The 13,837-nt window shown below is 45.8% G+C and overlaps 1 protein-coding gene across 2 annotated transcripts; it reads right to left on the bottom strand.

The window, feature by feature from the left end:
- Position 1: 1 nt before the first annotated feature.
- On the bottom strand, positions 2-13,619 carry CABP1 (calcium binding protein 1). Of its 2 annotated transcripts, XM_041488754.1 has the most exons (7): positions 13,335-13,379; positions 8,636-8,812; positions 5,068-5,098; positions 4,274-4,417; positions 2,900-3,009; positions 2,344-2,491; positions 528-613 (listed from the first exon to the last, which is right to left on the bottom strand). In XM_041488754.1, the coding sequence occupies exons 1-7, from the start codon at positions 13,377-13,379 to the stop codon at positions 588-590; spliced, it is 681 nt and encodes a 226-aa protein (XP_041344688.1). In that variant the 3' UTR covers positions 528-587. The 2 variants fall into 2 exon arrangements, with proteins under 2 accessions (XP_041344690.1, XP_041344688.1); XM_041488756.1 differs by lacking the exon at positions 8,636-8,812 and having other exon boundaries at positions 2-613; positions 13,335-13,619.
- Positions 13,620-13,837: the final 218 nt, after the last annotated feature.

Consider the following 13,837-nt stretch of genomic DNA (forward strand, 5'->3'; position numbering starts at 1 on the left):
ACGTGCATATTTATCACTTTCCCCCCAAAAGACATATATTTGAATTTACTCTCGGTAAACATAACCACAGGAGATGCAAATAAGTGTTGGGGAAGCATAAATAACTCCACACAGATAGACACACACTGAGACAGCAAACACAGACAGGGTTCACCAAGGGAAACCAAGAAGTGCAGAGCACGCCCTGAGGCTGCCACCAGTCCCAATGGCTTTGCTCTCATCCACCAAGCCAAGAGGATTTCTCCTGCTTTTGCTTTGCAGCAGCTGGTGGGAGAATAAAGCTGGGGAGGAGGAGTCTAAAGTTGCAAATATCCCATGAAAGCATCATGGCAAGTCCTGGCTCTGCAGTTTCCTGCAATCTTCTTCAAGGAATGGTTCCAGTTGTAGGAAGTTGCAAGTCTTTCACAGTGTGAAAGGGTGGAGGGGCATGGGGACCACCATGAGGGAGGAGCAGCAGGTCATCTTGCAATGTCCTAATTGCAGCCAGCCGATAAACCTTCATGTAGGAACATCGGGGCTAGATGCTCCATCTAGGTCCTCTTCTGCCCTCTCTAAGGTGCTGATTCTTCTTTAGCTGAGAATAATCTTCAACGGGACATCATGCGAACAAACTCTGCAACCAACAACACAACACAGCCCTGAACCAGAAGGCAGCCATGGTTCCCAACCCAGCTCTCATTCACTGGAGACAGCAGCCAGGGTGAGACTGGGAGTCCCCAGGCTGCCAGCAAAGCCTGTGTGCTCCGAGACTGGCCCTGAGAGCTCACACAACATGGCCTTTAATCCTTGCATTAGATATGGCAATAAGATCCCTCTGGCAGGTCAATTCATTGCCTTGGACTCCTTCCCAGCCACCTACAGTCTTGCTTGCACAAGAAACTCTTTGTGCAACACTACAGCAAGCATTGTCTCCCTTCACTGTAACTTTAGGGAACCTTGATTTACAGTTTTGGGAACATGGTATGATTTCTTAGTAAACTTGCCATTTCACAGAGATACCAGTGTGGGAAAGCATGAGAGTTGTGCCAGTATCTATACTGGAGTTCTTGCAGAGAAAAGTTTACTTTAAGGGACTTCTTGTTTTTAAAGATACATCTTAACTGTAAGGATACCCTGGATCTATTTCTTGATTACCCTGCAGTTTGTGAAGTCAATTGCAATTGTTCAAATTGAGTGTAAATGCCATCAAATATAAATGTGTTTTCATTCTGCACTTGAATTGCTGAGGAACTAATAACTCTGCAAAGAGGAGGGCAGTGGAAATTACCCCCTTGACTTCTCCTTTTCCATTGATAGAGGTGTCCTTTGACAACTAAAGTGGTAACTCACAGAGAAATTGATACTGGGATAGCATTTAATGTATTTTAGCTGTCTAACATAATTTAGCTGTGAGAAACAAGGAGAGCTACTGTCATGTAATCAGCCAGTGCATTAGAACAACTGCAGCTACCAGATACTTTCTAGGATTCTAATAATTTCAAAGCCCTCAGAGGCTGAAGTAATCCCGAGGAATGAGATGCCTTGTCATGTAAGAGACCCAGGAATACTGCTAAGCCAAAAAAATTATGTCAATTTTACTTTAATTTCATAGTTCCTGTATTTCACCCTTACTGCAAAGGGACATCTGGATTTCTACCAGGGGAAAAAAGCAGCCTGTCACACTCTCACACCTTCCAGCTCTTATATCTTCTTAGCTGTCTGATATCAACTGCTCCCTTGCCAGAAACCCTGGGCTCTATTAATATTGCTTCTGCCACAGCTAATGGCTAGGATACTAGCCTAACCACTCTTATTTTTCAAAGTTCTTCTGGCATGGAAAATGTGAGAAGAAATTAATTATCTCTAGGATTTAACATGACACCTATGGGTCAGATATCTGCAGTCTTAGTGAGCACAGCTGGCATGTGACCATCTTCTGGCATAAAGGCACAGAAACAAATTCTCTATAAAGCCATATAACAAAGGTGAGCCAGAGGAAATGGAAGGTGCAATACATTCTCCAAAGCAATTCAGCCACCTCTTCACAGCTCTTGCAATAGATTTAAAGAAAAGACAATGCCCCATGAAACAATGGCAGGCACAGCAGGTATGCACCAGGATCTGTTTCTGTATGACAGGTTCTGTCTCTTACCATGCTAGAATTATGGAGGCCCAATGGAAACTGAGATGCAGCAAGGGAGAATACACAAATGAACAATTCATCTGACTGAAAAAATGAAGTTATTTTTTCTCCACACTTCAGAACCCTGGGCCCTGAGCATGCAAGTCTTCCACTTCAGCTTCTGATCTGAAACTCTGACTCTCACCAGGGGAGATGGACAGCGAGCATTGATCCCTTCTCACCTTCAAAATCAACACGCCCATCTCCATTCAGATCCACGTCCCGGATGATCTCTTCAATATCCCGGTGACCCACTTGCTGCCCTAGAAGTTTCTTCATGGCTTCTCGCAGCTCACTGGTGCTGATCTCCCCATCTCCATTGGTGTCAAACTGCAAGTATATGAAAAATACCAGCAGGGGAAATGCAGTTAATGGAAACAGATCTTGCTCTGGATTGGTTTTTGTACTGTCTTGCTCCTAAGTGCCCTGTATTTTCTCCATTCCTTCCATGTTCCCCCTTTTCCTCCTCTGAGTGTCTTTTGGATCCAGTCTGTCTTTTCTCCTCAGAAAACCCTTGCAAATGCTCTGTCTGCATCAGCTTTTCTTTTCCTTGCCTCAAGAGTTTCTTTATCTTAGCAATGTTCTCTGTTCTTTCCTTATTCCATGCCTGACTGGGCTCTTTCTAGATCTTCCACTGTGCTGCTCTCTCCTCCTCCTCTTCTCATCTCCAGTGGGTCTTCTCTCTATCCTGTCCTGTGTTGCTCACCTCTCTGGGAGCACGCGGAAGGGATCACTCACCTCTCTGAAGGCATCACGGAGTTCTTTTACACCAATCATGTCTGCAGTCTCTGCTAGAAGTTTTGGTCCCATCAGCTCAACAAAATCTTCAAAATCCACATGGCCACCCACTTGGGACAAGATGAAAGATTGTGTGTAAGAACTCCATAAGTTAGCCAAGACCAGCACTCACTTTGCATTTCTGTGTGCCCCAGAGAGCACTTGACCCTCCAGGAAGCAAAGCACAGAAGGTGTGGGACAGTGGAAGGAAAAGGAGAGGTAGTTTTACCCTGTATTTTCTGGATTATGGGCTGGGCAGAATGAGCCCAAGTTATTCCATCCTAGGCTGCCATGGACTGTCACACCCTTATTGCATCACATCGTGTATCAGAGGCTTGATCGTTCTAGTGCTTATAGCACCACTGTGCTGCGCCTGTGCCAAAGGGCATGGCAAGGGCACAGCATGATGTTCCTGCAAAGCCTGGGCAGTGCCCTGCAGCAGTGGTGCAGTCCTGCTCCATCACAGCAGCTAATATATGTCCAACTGTTTATTCATTGCATTAGTTCTTTTACTTGTTAGTGCCCTGAGAGCTGTCAGCAACACTCTCAAATTCCCAAGCACTTGTGTGCCAGGGTTATCAGCTGCTTTTGTGTGTGACTGGTTGCATATGTCACAGCTGTTCTCCTTCCCTCCACCAAGTAATTTGTCCTTTTAACATAATCCTGTGTCAGAAATAACATGCACTAAATATGCTTCTCCCCACCTGGCTGAAGGTGATACCCTGCACTGCCACAGATGAGAGCTGACAAAAACGATGGTGAAAGACAAGGGTCACAAACACAGTTACAGTGAATCAGATGCATTTGTCACATCTTTCCATGACTGCAGCAGATGCTCCCATCTGACGCTGCCAGCACAGCTCGCTCACAGCCCATCCCCAGGCACACAGCAGATACACAAAAAAACCACCACAGACCAACAGCCCATCCATCACCCATCTAAACAAAGCATCCCCATCTTCCCAGGCTTGCTCTTCAGTCTGACACCATCTGACAACAGCTTCAATGTGACAACACACAGAACCTGTGCATCAGTGCCTGACTGCACACATTAAGGGCAGTTTTATACCTGACAACATAAGCATGAAGGACAACCCTTCCACTCACTGTTCCCATATACAGTACAGTCCACACAGTCCCTTTGATAAGCAAAACCAAACATCGACTTCTAGGGACCAGAGACAAACAGGAGAGATGATAAGAAGTGAAAATCAGAACCAAAAAGAGAGAGGGAAAATCCAAAGGAAAAGAGACAGCCAGAGACCAAGAGAGCCTGAGGCAATGATGCAGGGCACAGCAGCAACAGGCAGGTACAACTGGGTGTGTGTTACTCACAGTTCATGTTGATCTGCTGGGAGAGCTCTATTAGCTCCATCTCAGTAGGCATGTAGCCCATGGTCCGCATGCAGTTCCCCAGGTCCCTGCAGTTAATAAACCCATCCTTGTCTTTATCAAACTCCTTAAAGGCTTCTCTTAATTCTGCAGGAAAGGAAGAACAATATTGTCAGTGACAGCTTGAAATACCTTTTCCAAGAAAACTCCCCAGAATAAACAGCACTTTATGAAGCCAGACTCTCTAAGATAGTCAGTATTTTCCCACCAGACCTCCCTACATGAGGCAATGACTGGAGCAAAGTTAAGCTCTTCTGTCAGCAGCGCTGCTGGCCCATTCCTGGCAGGAAAGTTTGCTTGGACCACGAGTGTCACAAATGCTTCATTGCTAAACTGTGCTCCCTAAAGAAACTGCAACTAGTAAGTTTTTCCAACATTTACCTCTGCACTCTATTATATACCCCTCACTGTAGGGATTAGCAGGTAAGACAGCTTCCTTGGAGCTGTATTATAGTATCATGCTCCACAACACTTTCTGTGGGAGCTGGAGGGACAGCAGCTCCCTAACAGCCAATATCCCATTACTTACTTATCCTCTCACCCTGAAGAATATGGAATGGATGCAAATTCCTTCACAGCCAGAACTCTTTCAGTTTTATACATTATTATTCCAGTAATCATCTCCCTTGATTTGCCTCAAATTATTTTAACCCATGGGGGCCAGCATGAAAGGGCCAGCCAATAGGTTTTCACTGGGGAGGGAGAAAGAGGACAAAGAAGGAGCAACAAATTTTTACCTTCAATTTCTTCTGGACGCAGTTCTCTATCCTGAAAAAAGAGAAATATTATGTTAAAGACATTTGTTGGCCACAAAATAGTTTCAAAATAGCACTTGTTGGTACAAAGGGTTCTGGAACAAGCCAGAAAGTGAGAGAAGAAACAAGAAGGTGATGACATGTTTAATACCATCTACCTAGGAAGGCTTCCCAGCTTTCCTTCCCAAAGAGAGGGGTGTTAACCTGCACATATTTCTCTGCAAGCCCCTCTCCCTCTCCTCTGGTGGACAGGGGGATGACAGGTGGTCCCTGAACAGAATAGACCTGGATCAACACAGCAAGATTTGTGGCCTCCCCACTGATGGTATTATTGGCACCTTCATGAAGCTGCTTCATCATTCCCCAGCACCAAGTTCTGGAGCAGAGACTGTCCCTGTAGCAGTTATGATCTCCTCTGGAGCTCTGATTGTATTTCTACTGCCACTCCCGCTGACACACACAGATCAAAGCAGCTGGAAGCAGTCCTTGTAACCAGCAGGTCTAGACTATCATCTGCTCAGATCACTGCTTGATCTCTGTCCTTCTGGCAGGACAGCAACAGCCATGAGGTCTCTCACAGTCAAGGTCTCAGCGACATCTCCTACAATCTATCCCCACAAAAAGGTAGTAACTTCCCCCTTCCCCCCAGCCTCAGCTCCATATACAAGCATTTTGAAACCAGTCATGAAGGCAGACACACAACATATACATAATCAAGGTCATCTACAAATGAAACAGGACAAGGATTCACCATGTTCAGGAAACACTGCCACTTCAAACATCCAACTTGAATTTCTTGGAAGAAGGGGGAGGATATAAGAGTATAGGAAAGTTCCAACACTGCACCAGGAAGAAGAGATGAGCATGGAAATGCACTGCTTTCTGGTTTAAATGCCCTTTCTAATTCCTCTCATGGCTCCCAGGCAAATCCAAAACATCTGAGAATTTGGAAACACAGAAACGCGATCTCTTTTGTCGTCTCGCTCTCCGCTTTTCCCCTCAACTGTGGGGAGTTTCTCCTTGCCTTCCAGGTGTCCTCCAGCCTCACCACATGTGCCTGGAAATGGTGCCTTTGATCATTTTGAGAAGGATGATCCTTTGCTATTTAACCACAGCCTCCTCTGGAAACTAATGGCAGCTGCTCAGAGTGCATAGCAAACTAGGACACACACTGGTTTACGTCTGTGCAGAAGTGGGCTGTGCCAGAGAAATGACCAGCTTGCCACTCATAACCTTCCCAGAGGCATCTCTGTGCTGGATGGAACTGTTGGAGCATGCTGGCTCTGCTGTTTCATCCTTCACAGACCTGGTATTTTCAAACATGTCATCCCATTTGTTCTGCTTTCATCAACACCAAGTAATAAAACAATTCAATCTCCTCAGACCGGATGCAGGAGGCATAATTGCCCTCCTGCCTTAGATAAAATAACAGAAGAAAACCACCCATGATCAGTTCCAGCACCTTGTGCACTTTATTCCAGAGACTGCAAACACTGATCCCCGGAGATAGTGGCTGGGTGCACAGCAGCTGCAGGGCTGTGAGCACCAGCCCCGCGGTGCAAAGGGTGCCATGCCTCACCCGCAGCAGCCACTGTCTGTGAGAGTGGCCAGGGTAGGACCTGGGCCCTCCTCCAGCACAGTCCTCCCAAGACCATCCTCCTCCTCCTCCTCCCTCACTGAAGACTGCATTGTAACTGACATCGGTCTTCTGACACTTGTCAGAAGTGGGGGCTTCAGCACTGGCTCTAATTTTGCACACCAAAGAATTTGCATTTGCCAGATACTGCAAATGCAGAAGGAGGGGGAGGGTTTATGTCCCTCCAAAAATCTGACTCAAGTGATAACTAATATCATGAAGAGGTTCTCTGTTTTAAATTTGAAAGATCCCCTAAAATGATTAAGGAGTAAAATTGCGTGGGATAAAATGGGCTGAATCACTCTAAAGCTTTCGGAGAACATATGGGAAGAGGAATAAAACTATTCCAAGAGTTTAGATCCTAGATATGAGCAGAGGTGACCCCCAGAGAGTCCATTATACTTAATGGTCTCACCCTCATTTATTTCTGTTCTATGCACAAGAAATCCTGCCAGCCTAGAGAATCAGTAAAAGTAAAGCTGTGTATTAGATGCACTTATTCTACATCAAGGTACTTAGCGGCATCACTAATCCTATTTTGGAGACCTCTCAGGGTACAGTGAGCTTCCATGGCCTAAGGAGGATGGACACTTGTCCAGCTGTCCACTAGGGACAGGCGGCTCTGTGCAGGCCAGCAAGTGTACTTGTGCAAGAGTGTGTTTCATGTTTTAGTGACCTGGCACAGGGACTGTGTGATCACTTAGTGGCTGAAGGTTAGGAAGAACAAAAGCCTTTTGATCAATAATGACACATAATTACTCTTCTTTGAGTTGTTGGTTGAAGCAAAGGTTTCAGAAATAAAGACCTACATGTCTCCTACAGCTGTAGATGACCATATCAACACACAAGTAAAGCAGAGGTTTCTTAGAGAGACAATAAACCTCTGGTTCTGAGGCAATTGGGGTAAGCTTTGTTTCACCATGAGAACACAGAGGGCCCTGGGTGAATATCTGACAATGCACATATTCACTCATACATATCCATAAAAGGTGTGTTAATCATATTAAATTCTGTTTGCCTTTAAATTCACATTATTGTAGAAGTAGAATGTTTGGGGGCAAATATATGTTTTAGTTCTTGTAAAGACACAATACTGGGATGCATACATAAAAGCACATATTTTTATTGTTTGTCTATAAATGCATACATTGGATGCATATGAGCACCTAGTTACAATAGGTGAGACTGAATGAATAGAAGTGCTTTTGCTATTTCTCTCTCTCCGTGTGGGAGGGTAATAACATTTGGTAGCCTGGCACTATTTGCAAATATAAGGACAGCCTGATGTTCCTCAGTTTAACTGGCTGGGATTGCTGCAGTGTCAGGCTGGGTATGCCAGTGCACAAGAGATTGTGTCTGGGTATCTGTGAGGAGGCAGCTGTCTGCTTATGTCTGCTGGTACTAGTGTGCTCACTGTGAACTGATAGGAACAGTATCAAATATGGACAGCTTGTTCCCGATACAGATGCCCTGATTTGCATCTAACTGGCTATTCAGGTTTTAAATGCTAATCTGAGCCTGGGAATGAGAGATGGGTGTCTTGCTGGAATAACAGCTTCGAACACAGGACTCTTCCTAAGTCCATATGATTGTGCAAGTCCTGAAGTCCTAAAACCTTTTCCTGAATTCATATGATTATGGCTACTCGAGTGTAGGCTTGGATCTATTTTCCATAGCTGCAAGTTTAGAATCCTCCTTTCTCGGTGCTTAGGCACAAGGGTACCTGCACATCCTTCAGGTTAGATATTTGCCTGCGACTGTATTTGCACTTGGAGCTGGAGCCGGGATGCTCGAGATCCAGGGCTGGGAGTTACAGAGCTCCACGCAGACGGAGCACGGGGGCGGCTCCGCATCCCCGACTCGCGTCCACGTGGCTTTGTGCGTGTCTCGCCCCGCTGGGTGTAACTTACGTACAGGCTGCCTGTTTTCTGCGAAGCCCTTCCTCAGGAAGATGCATGCTGGCCCCAGCAGGTTGTGCATGACGGCGCAGTTCTGGGCCAGCACCATGAGCGGACCCTGGTACTCGCCAGCCGACGACCCCTCTTCGCTCGTCTGGACAGCTTTATAGCTCGTCTTCTCGTCATGGCGGATCTTCCCAGCCAACCAGCAGCAAGCAAACAACACAACAGAGGATGTTACCTCCCCATCTCGTTCCTCTGAAGTTTTACTGAACCGCCTCGCAGAGATATAATTGCTAAATTTCTTTTATCTGGTGCACACTGCGTCCCCCCCACCGGCCTATTAGGATTTGTACAGAAGCAGTAAGTCCAGGAGTTCACTCTCAAAAGCTGAAAGAACAACCAACCACAAGAATTTCTCTTTGAAATTACATCAAACTCTCAGCACTGCTCACATCTACCCAGACACAGCCCAAAGAGCCACACTCCCACAATCAGCCCCAGAGTTAACACTGCCTTGAATGAGCTGCAAAGCTCATCCCAACTTAACAGTACGTGTGCCAGCCCGTGCCCCGGGCAAACCTGCCAGGGCATCCCCAGGAGACCCGGCAGAGCCTGCACAAAGCCACTGCACGGGCTCCACGTTACTTTTCAGCCACACGACATCACACGCTTTATCACGTTTTCAGAAGACCGTTTACAGCATCAGGTGGCCCTGCCAACTGCAGGCTCACGCTGCCTTGTGCAGTTACTAATTAGTTACATCCTCAGGGTTTGAGGCACTTACTGTCTTGGCCTTTTTAATCACTGACAGTCCCAAAGTGGAGATCAGACACGGGCACAACATTTTTGAGTGTTTGCATTTGCACATTTTCTAAGTGCACACGTCCTGCTAAGCTAAGGCTCCAGAACAGAACCCAGCACTGGATTTTATAAGGAGGCGCTGCTTTCCTTTTATAGAAATGCATTTCCCTGGCTCTGCAAAAAACCTCTTATCCTGATATTCCCATGCAGCTATAAAAAGCCAACACAACCCACAGGACCCTTGGTTTTACAGAATAAACATTAATCATACATTAGATTCCTCTTCAGGAAAGATTCTGCTTTTACAGCCAGCGTTCCCAGGGGTGATCAGAGAAGCTCTGTCACTTGTCATTGTCTCTATTAACCCTTTCCTGAAAGCCTGAGGTAAATTTTCAGGCTAAAAGACCAGACATAAACACCCCCCATTCACACTTGTCTGAGACTATTGTATCTACTTTCTCTGTCTGCCATGTGCTATTACATTGCATGCATGGTTTATAATTTGCCTTTTTGTACACAGTCTTACACCAATCTGCTCATGTATAATGTCATGTGAACATCAAGCATCAAAACAAAAATAACTCAAAAAGCAAGTCAGAGAGAAAGAAAATGATGGAGCAGAAAAGCATTTTCATTGCAGTTGTTGCTGAGAAAGGAATCGGTCTCTGATTAATTCTGACACATAGGACACTTGTCCTTAAAAAACTGAAAGATGAGCATCCATCCACAAATGGCATATTACTAGCTCAGCCAAATGTCAAGACATCTGTGTTGAGCTACAGAGCTTTGTGGCATCAGTGCAGTGTATTTTCAAAATTATCAGCTTCATTTCCTGGCACATTTTTCAGTTTAATTTACCAAATAATATGAATCACCTAAATACCCCACATCAGTTCTGTGTTTAATTCCAGTGAAGCCACATGAAGGATGCAAAGCTCCACAGCCCCAAATGTTTGTTTGCTGACACTTCCAGTCAATAGTTTATACCTAACTATACAGCAGTACCTCATAATAGTCATCCCATTATTTTTCTGTCTCGACAGAGGTTGCCAGTTTTACAAAACAGTTGAGCCACTGAAGACTGTGACCAGACAAACTGCTGCTGTGCCAGAATACCAAGGTGAACAGCTCAGCAAGGCTCCCTGCCCTGCACTGTCACTGCAGGCAGGATTTATGGCATTCAGTGTTCCCTGTGCCAGCAGTCTCACAGGTTCTCCTGCAAATATCTACTCAAGTTCCCTTCACCATGCTCCTTCTACAGTGCAGAAGAGAGGGCAAGGGAGCTGTGATATTGGTATGGGGCAAAAAACCATCACCCACCCACTGCAGGGGAAACAGCAGTATGCATGACAAAGAAAATACAAGAACAGGACTGGGGAGATCAGGCTTTCCCAGTCCCTTCTTAGTGAAAAACCACTAACCTTCCTGGCCAAGTCCAGCCCTCGGCTGTGTCAGACCAGGAGATTATGGAGTGGGAAGAGACCTGGTTGATCTAGAGATGGCCAAAGTGGTGGACAGGTGTGGTAAAGTGAGGGACCTGGATGCCAAGGCTTTTAATTTCTGCACAGCAGAAGCACACCAGGATTCACTTCATTTCTGGCCTGAGTGTCAGAGGGACTTTGCAGAACAGCAAGCCAAGAGGGGCCTCGATCCCAACTTGGATCTCTTGGAGTGAAAAGCAGCCAGGATGGGTTACATGATCACTTGGGGACACCGTGACAACAGGAAACTGAAGTTTTCAACAACAGACAAGGAGTCACAACCTGAACAAGCAAGGTACCCTGGTGTCATCCAGACCTAGACCAAGCCAGCTGGTGCCTGGGAGTGAATCCCAAATTTTGGGTTGAAATCATGTATTCAAGAGTTCAGACTGTCAGCTTCCACATGTGTTGTCTGCAGTCCCTCCTCTTTAAAATTTCAGCAAAATGAGTTTGCTCAAAGTAAAATCTGAGAAAAATTACTGGGATCATACAACAGCCAAGTGAAGTTGGGCAATGTTAAGACTGATCTGCAAAGTCTCCACTATAATCACGTGTGTTGCGATGAAAAAATGGCAGAGTACCAGGACCTGTCAGGATGAGTGCCTTATTTCATAGCTCACTAGAGTGATGTCTGAGTGATGTCAAAGCTCTAATTCAGCTTTGCAACTTTTTCTCTTCAGCCCTGACATCCCAGGCCTTGTAACTAGACACAAAGTGAGTTATTCAAAGCAGCTTTTAGGAATAAAAGCATAAATTACCTCAAAGACTGACAATGCAATTTACAAGTTCTTGAATCTATTTCGATTCAAGCAGCCTGGCTACCTGTCAGACTTTAATTGCAATCGCCTTGTACAGCTGCAGCCAACTCCTTTTATTCCAAGTTGAAGGCAACCTACAAGCAACCAAGTGGGTTTTTCATATGTGCAACATTTGGGTGAACCTCAGCTACTTCTACATCTCCCTGCAGGTCACCCTGACCTAGGACTGGTCTCAGTACTGCCTAACTGCTTGGTGATGAATTCCCTAATCAAGTATCCCAGCTCCCCCACAGCAGCACTGTGCCATTACTGGCTTTGTTTACAGCAGCCAAGATAACAAGCAAATTGTGTTTCTATACAGAAGAGGCCAAAATGCAGCCAAAAGAAACTCTACAATGGACGTCCTCTCCCAGACAGCTCCCTCGCAGAGAAGCTTTCCCAGGTGACAAGGTCTCCTGGATAAAGCATCTTGATGGCAGTGGCATTTCACTGTCATCAAGGTCTCCACAGAGGCAGCATCTCATTGCAATACTTTGGATGATCAGCATAACTTCATCATTTATGGAGAATGAACTGCATAGCTTTTTGCTGAGCTATTAGATTTGCAGCAATGCCAAGTGAGAACCGTGTGGCTCACAGGTACACAGTGCTGTAAGATCTTCCTCAGTTAAACAAGAAATGTTTCTGGGGCATGTCGTTCCCATTTCAACGCAGTCCATAGCAGCAGAATTATTCCTGAATCTAGTTTGTCCCAGGACCACTGCAAAACCTCAGCACAGAGTAGACTGTGGGCTGAAGCCTAACAGACACATGTGGCAGCTCATAGACGAAGTCCAGCTGGGCCCAAGCATGTAGGCACATGGGCCACACTGACGTGCAACATGATGCACAAACACATAGCCAGGACCCAGTGTATCCACTCACAAACAGATGCATGGACAAGCAGAACAGGGAGAAAAACATGCTTTTGTACCCAAAACACATACCAAAACTAATTGTTTCATATGCAAAGATGGAGAGACATCAAAACATGTGCATGTCTACACACAGAATTCTGTGAGGACATGCACTAGCAGGTGAGCACACACATCACCATGTAAGCAAGGGCATGTGTGTGATACACAGAAATGCCCCCTTCTGCACTCACAGCAAACCTGCTCAGGCACTCAGGATTCCTGTGTAGTGACATAAAGAGCTAAGGACACACACATACCTCAGATGGGCCCATAGGTGTGCATACTCTTACACAGCAATGGCAACACATACAGACACAAGACCCTTCGTGTATACATGCATATATGTCCCTACACCCATGACACACGTGATTACTCAAGTAGATAACTCTCAGCCAAAGCTCACACAAGATGCCCTGACAGGAGTGTGCCAGCACACTGTGCACATCAACAAGCACATGCTTGCATGTACCCAGAGGACAGCTGTACACACACAGTGAGCAGGACACGAGCCTACACACACACTGATTTATACATACTATGGCTCTCAGCATCCTGGGCTCTACTGGCTGCACTTGCTTGAGCAGCTCTTACAGAAAAAGACTGCTGAAGAAGCTGAACCCTTCATACTCATCTCTGTTTCTCCCACCTCCCATTCTTGTCTGCCCACAGTGTCACCCATCCCAAGAAGCAGGGCTGGATTGATTCAGGGAACATACCTTTTTAGAGAGGTTTCTCAGAGGAGACTTCACACAGTTGCCCATAATATGTTGAGGCTGCCTTTCCGGTGGACTTGGTTATAAAGGAACTGAAGCAATTGATCCCATTAAAGGTATTCCTTAGGAGTAAAGCAAGAAAGGCAGCACCAGGCAAATCCAAACAGCTACTTGCTGCTGGGGCTTTCCCTCTTCAGGGAGCTTTTTCTCTCTCTGCCTCTCTCTCTCCGTATTTTACTTTATGTTCACTTTCTTGAAGAGATGAAGCAGGAAGGAGAGGGAGGGGAGAGAAACAGACAGAAAGAGAGGGAGAGAGAGAGAGTGAGAAGGGGGGGAGAGAGGGAGGCGGATGTATAATCTACATCAGATTAATGTTCAAATCCCTCCCACCCCCCTCAATCTGCAGGCAAGATTGTTTCACTCATAGGAGAGGGCTGTTTCAGGGAGAATTAAAACAGAGAGCAATGCAAGAAGTGATTTGAGTGATGAGTTCTGTGAATCTAGCT

This window comes from Pyrgilauda ruficollis, unplaced genomic scaffold (assembly GCF_017590135.1).
Source record: "Pyrgilauda ruficollis isolate IOZ18807 unplaced genomic scaffold, ASM1759013v1 scaffold9, whole genome shotgun sequence".
Classification (NCBI taxonomy): domain Eukaryota; kingdom Metazoa; phylum Chordata; class Aves; order Passeriformes; family Passeridae; genus Pyrgilauda; species Pyrgilauda ruficollis.

Excerpts from the sequence above, each read along its gene's own strand:
- CABP1 (XM_041488754.1), bottom strand. The coding sequence starts at position 13,379 with ATGGGCAACTGTGTGAAGTCTCCTCTGAGAAACCTCTCTAAAAAG. Across the intron at positions 5,099-8,635 it reads TCGCAGAAAACAGGCAGCCT|GATAGAGAACTGCGTCCAGA; the intron begins GTACGTAAGTTA and ends CTCTTTTTTCAG. Across the intron at positions 3,010-4,273 it reads CCAGCAGATCAACATGAACT|TGGGTGGCCATGTGGATTTT; the intron begins GTGAGTAACACA and ends TCTTGTCCCAAG.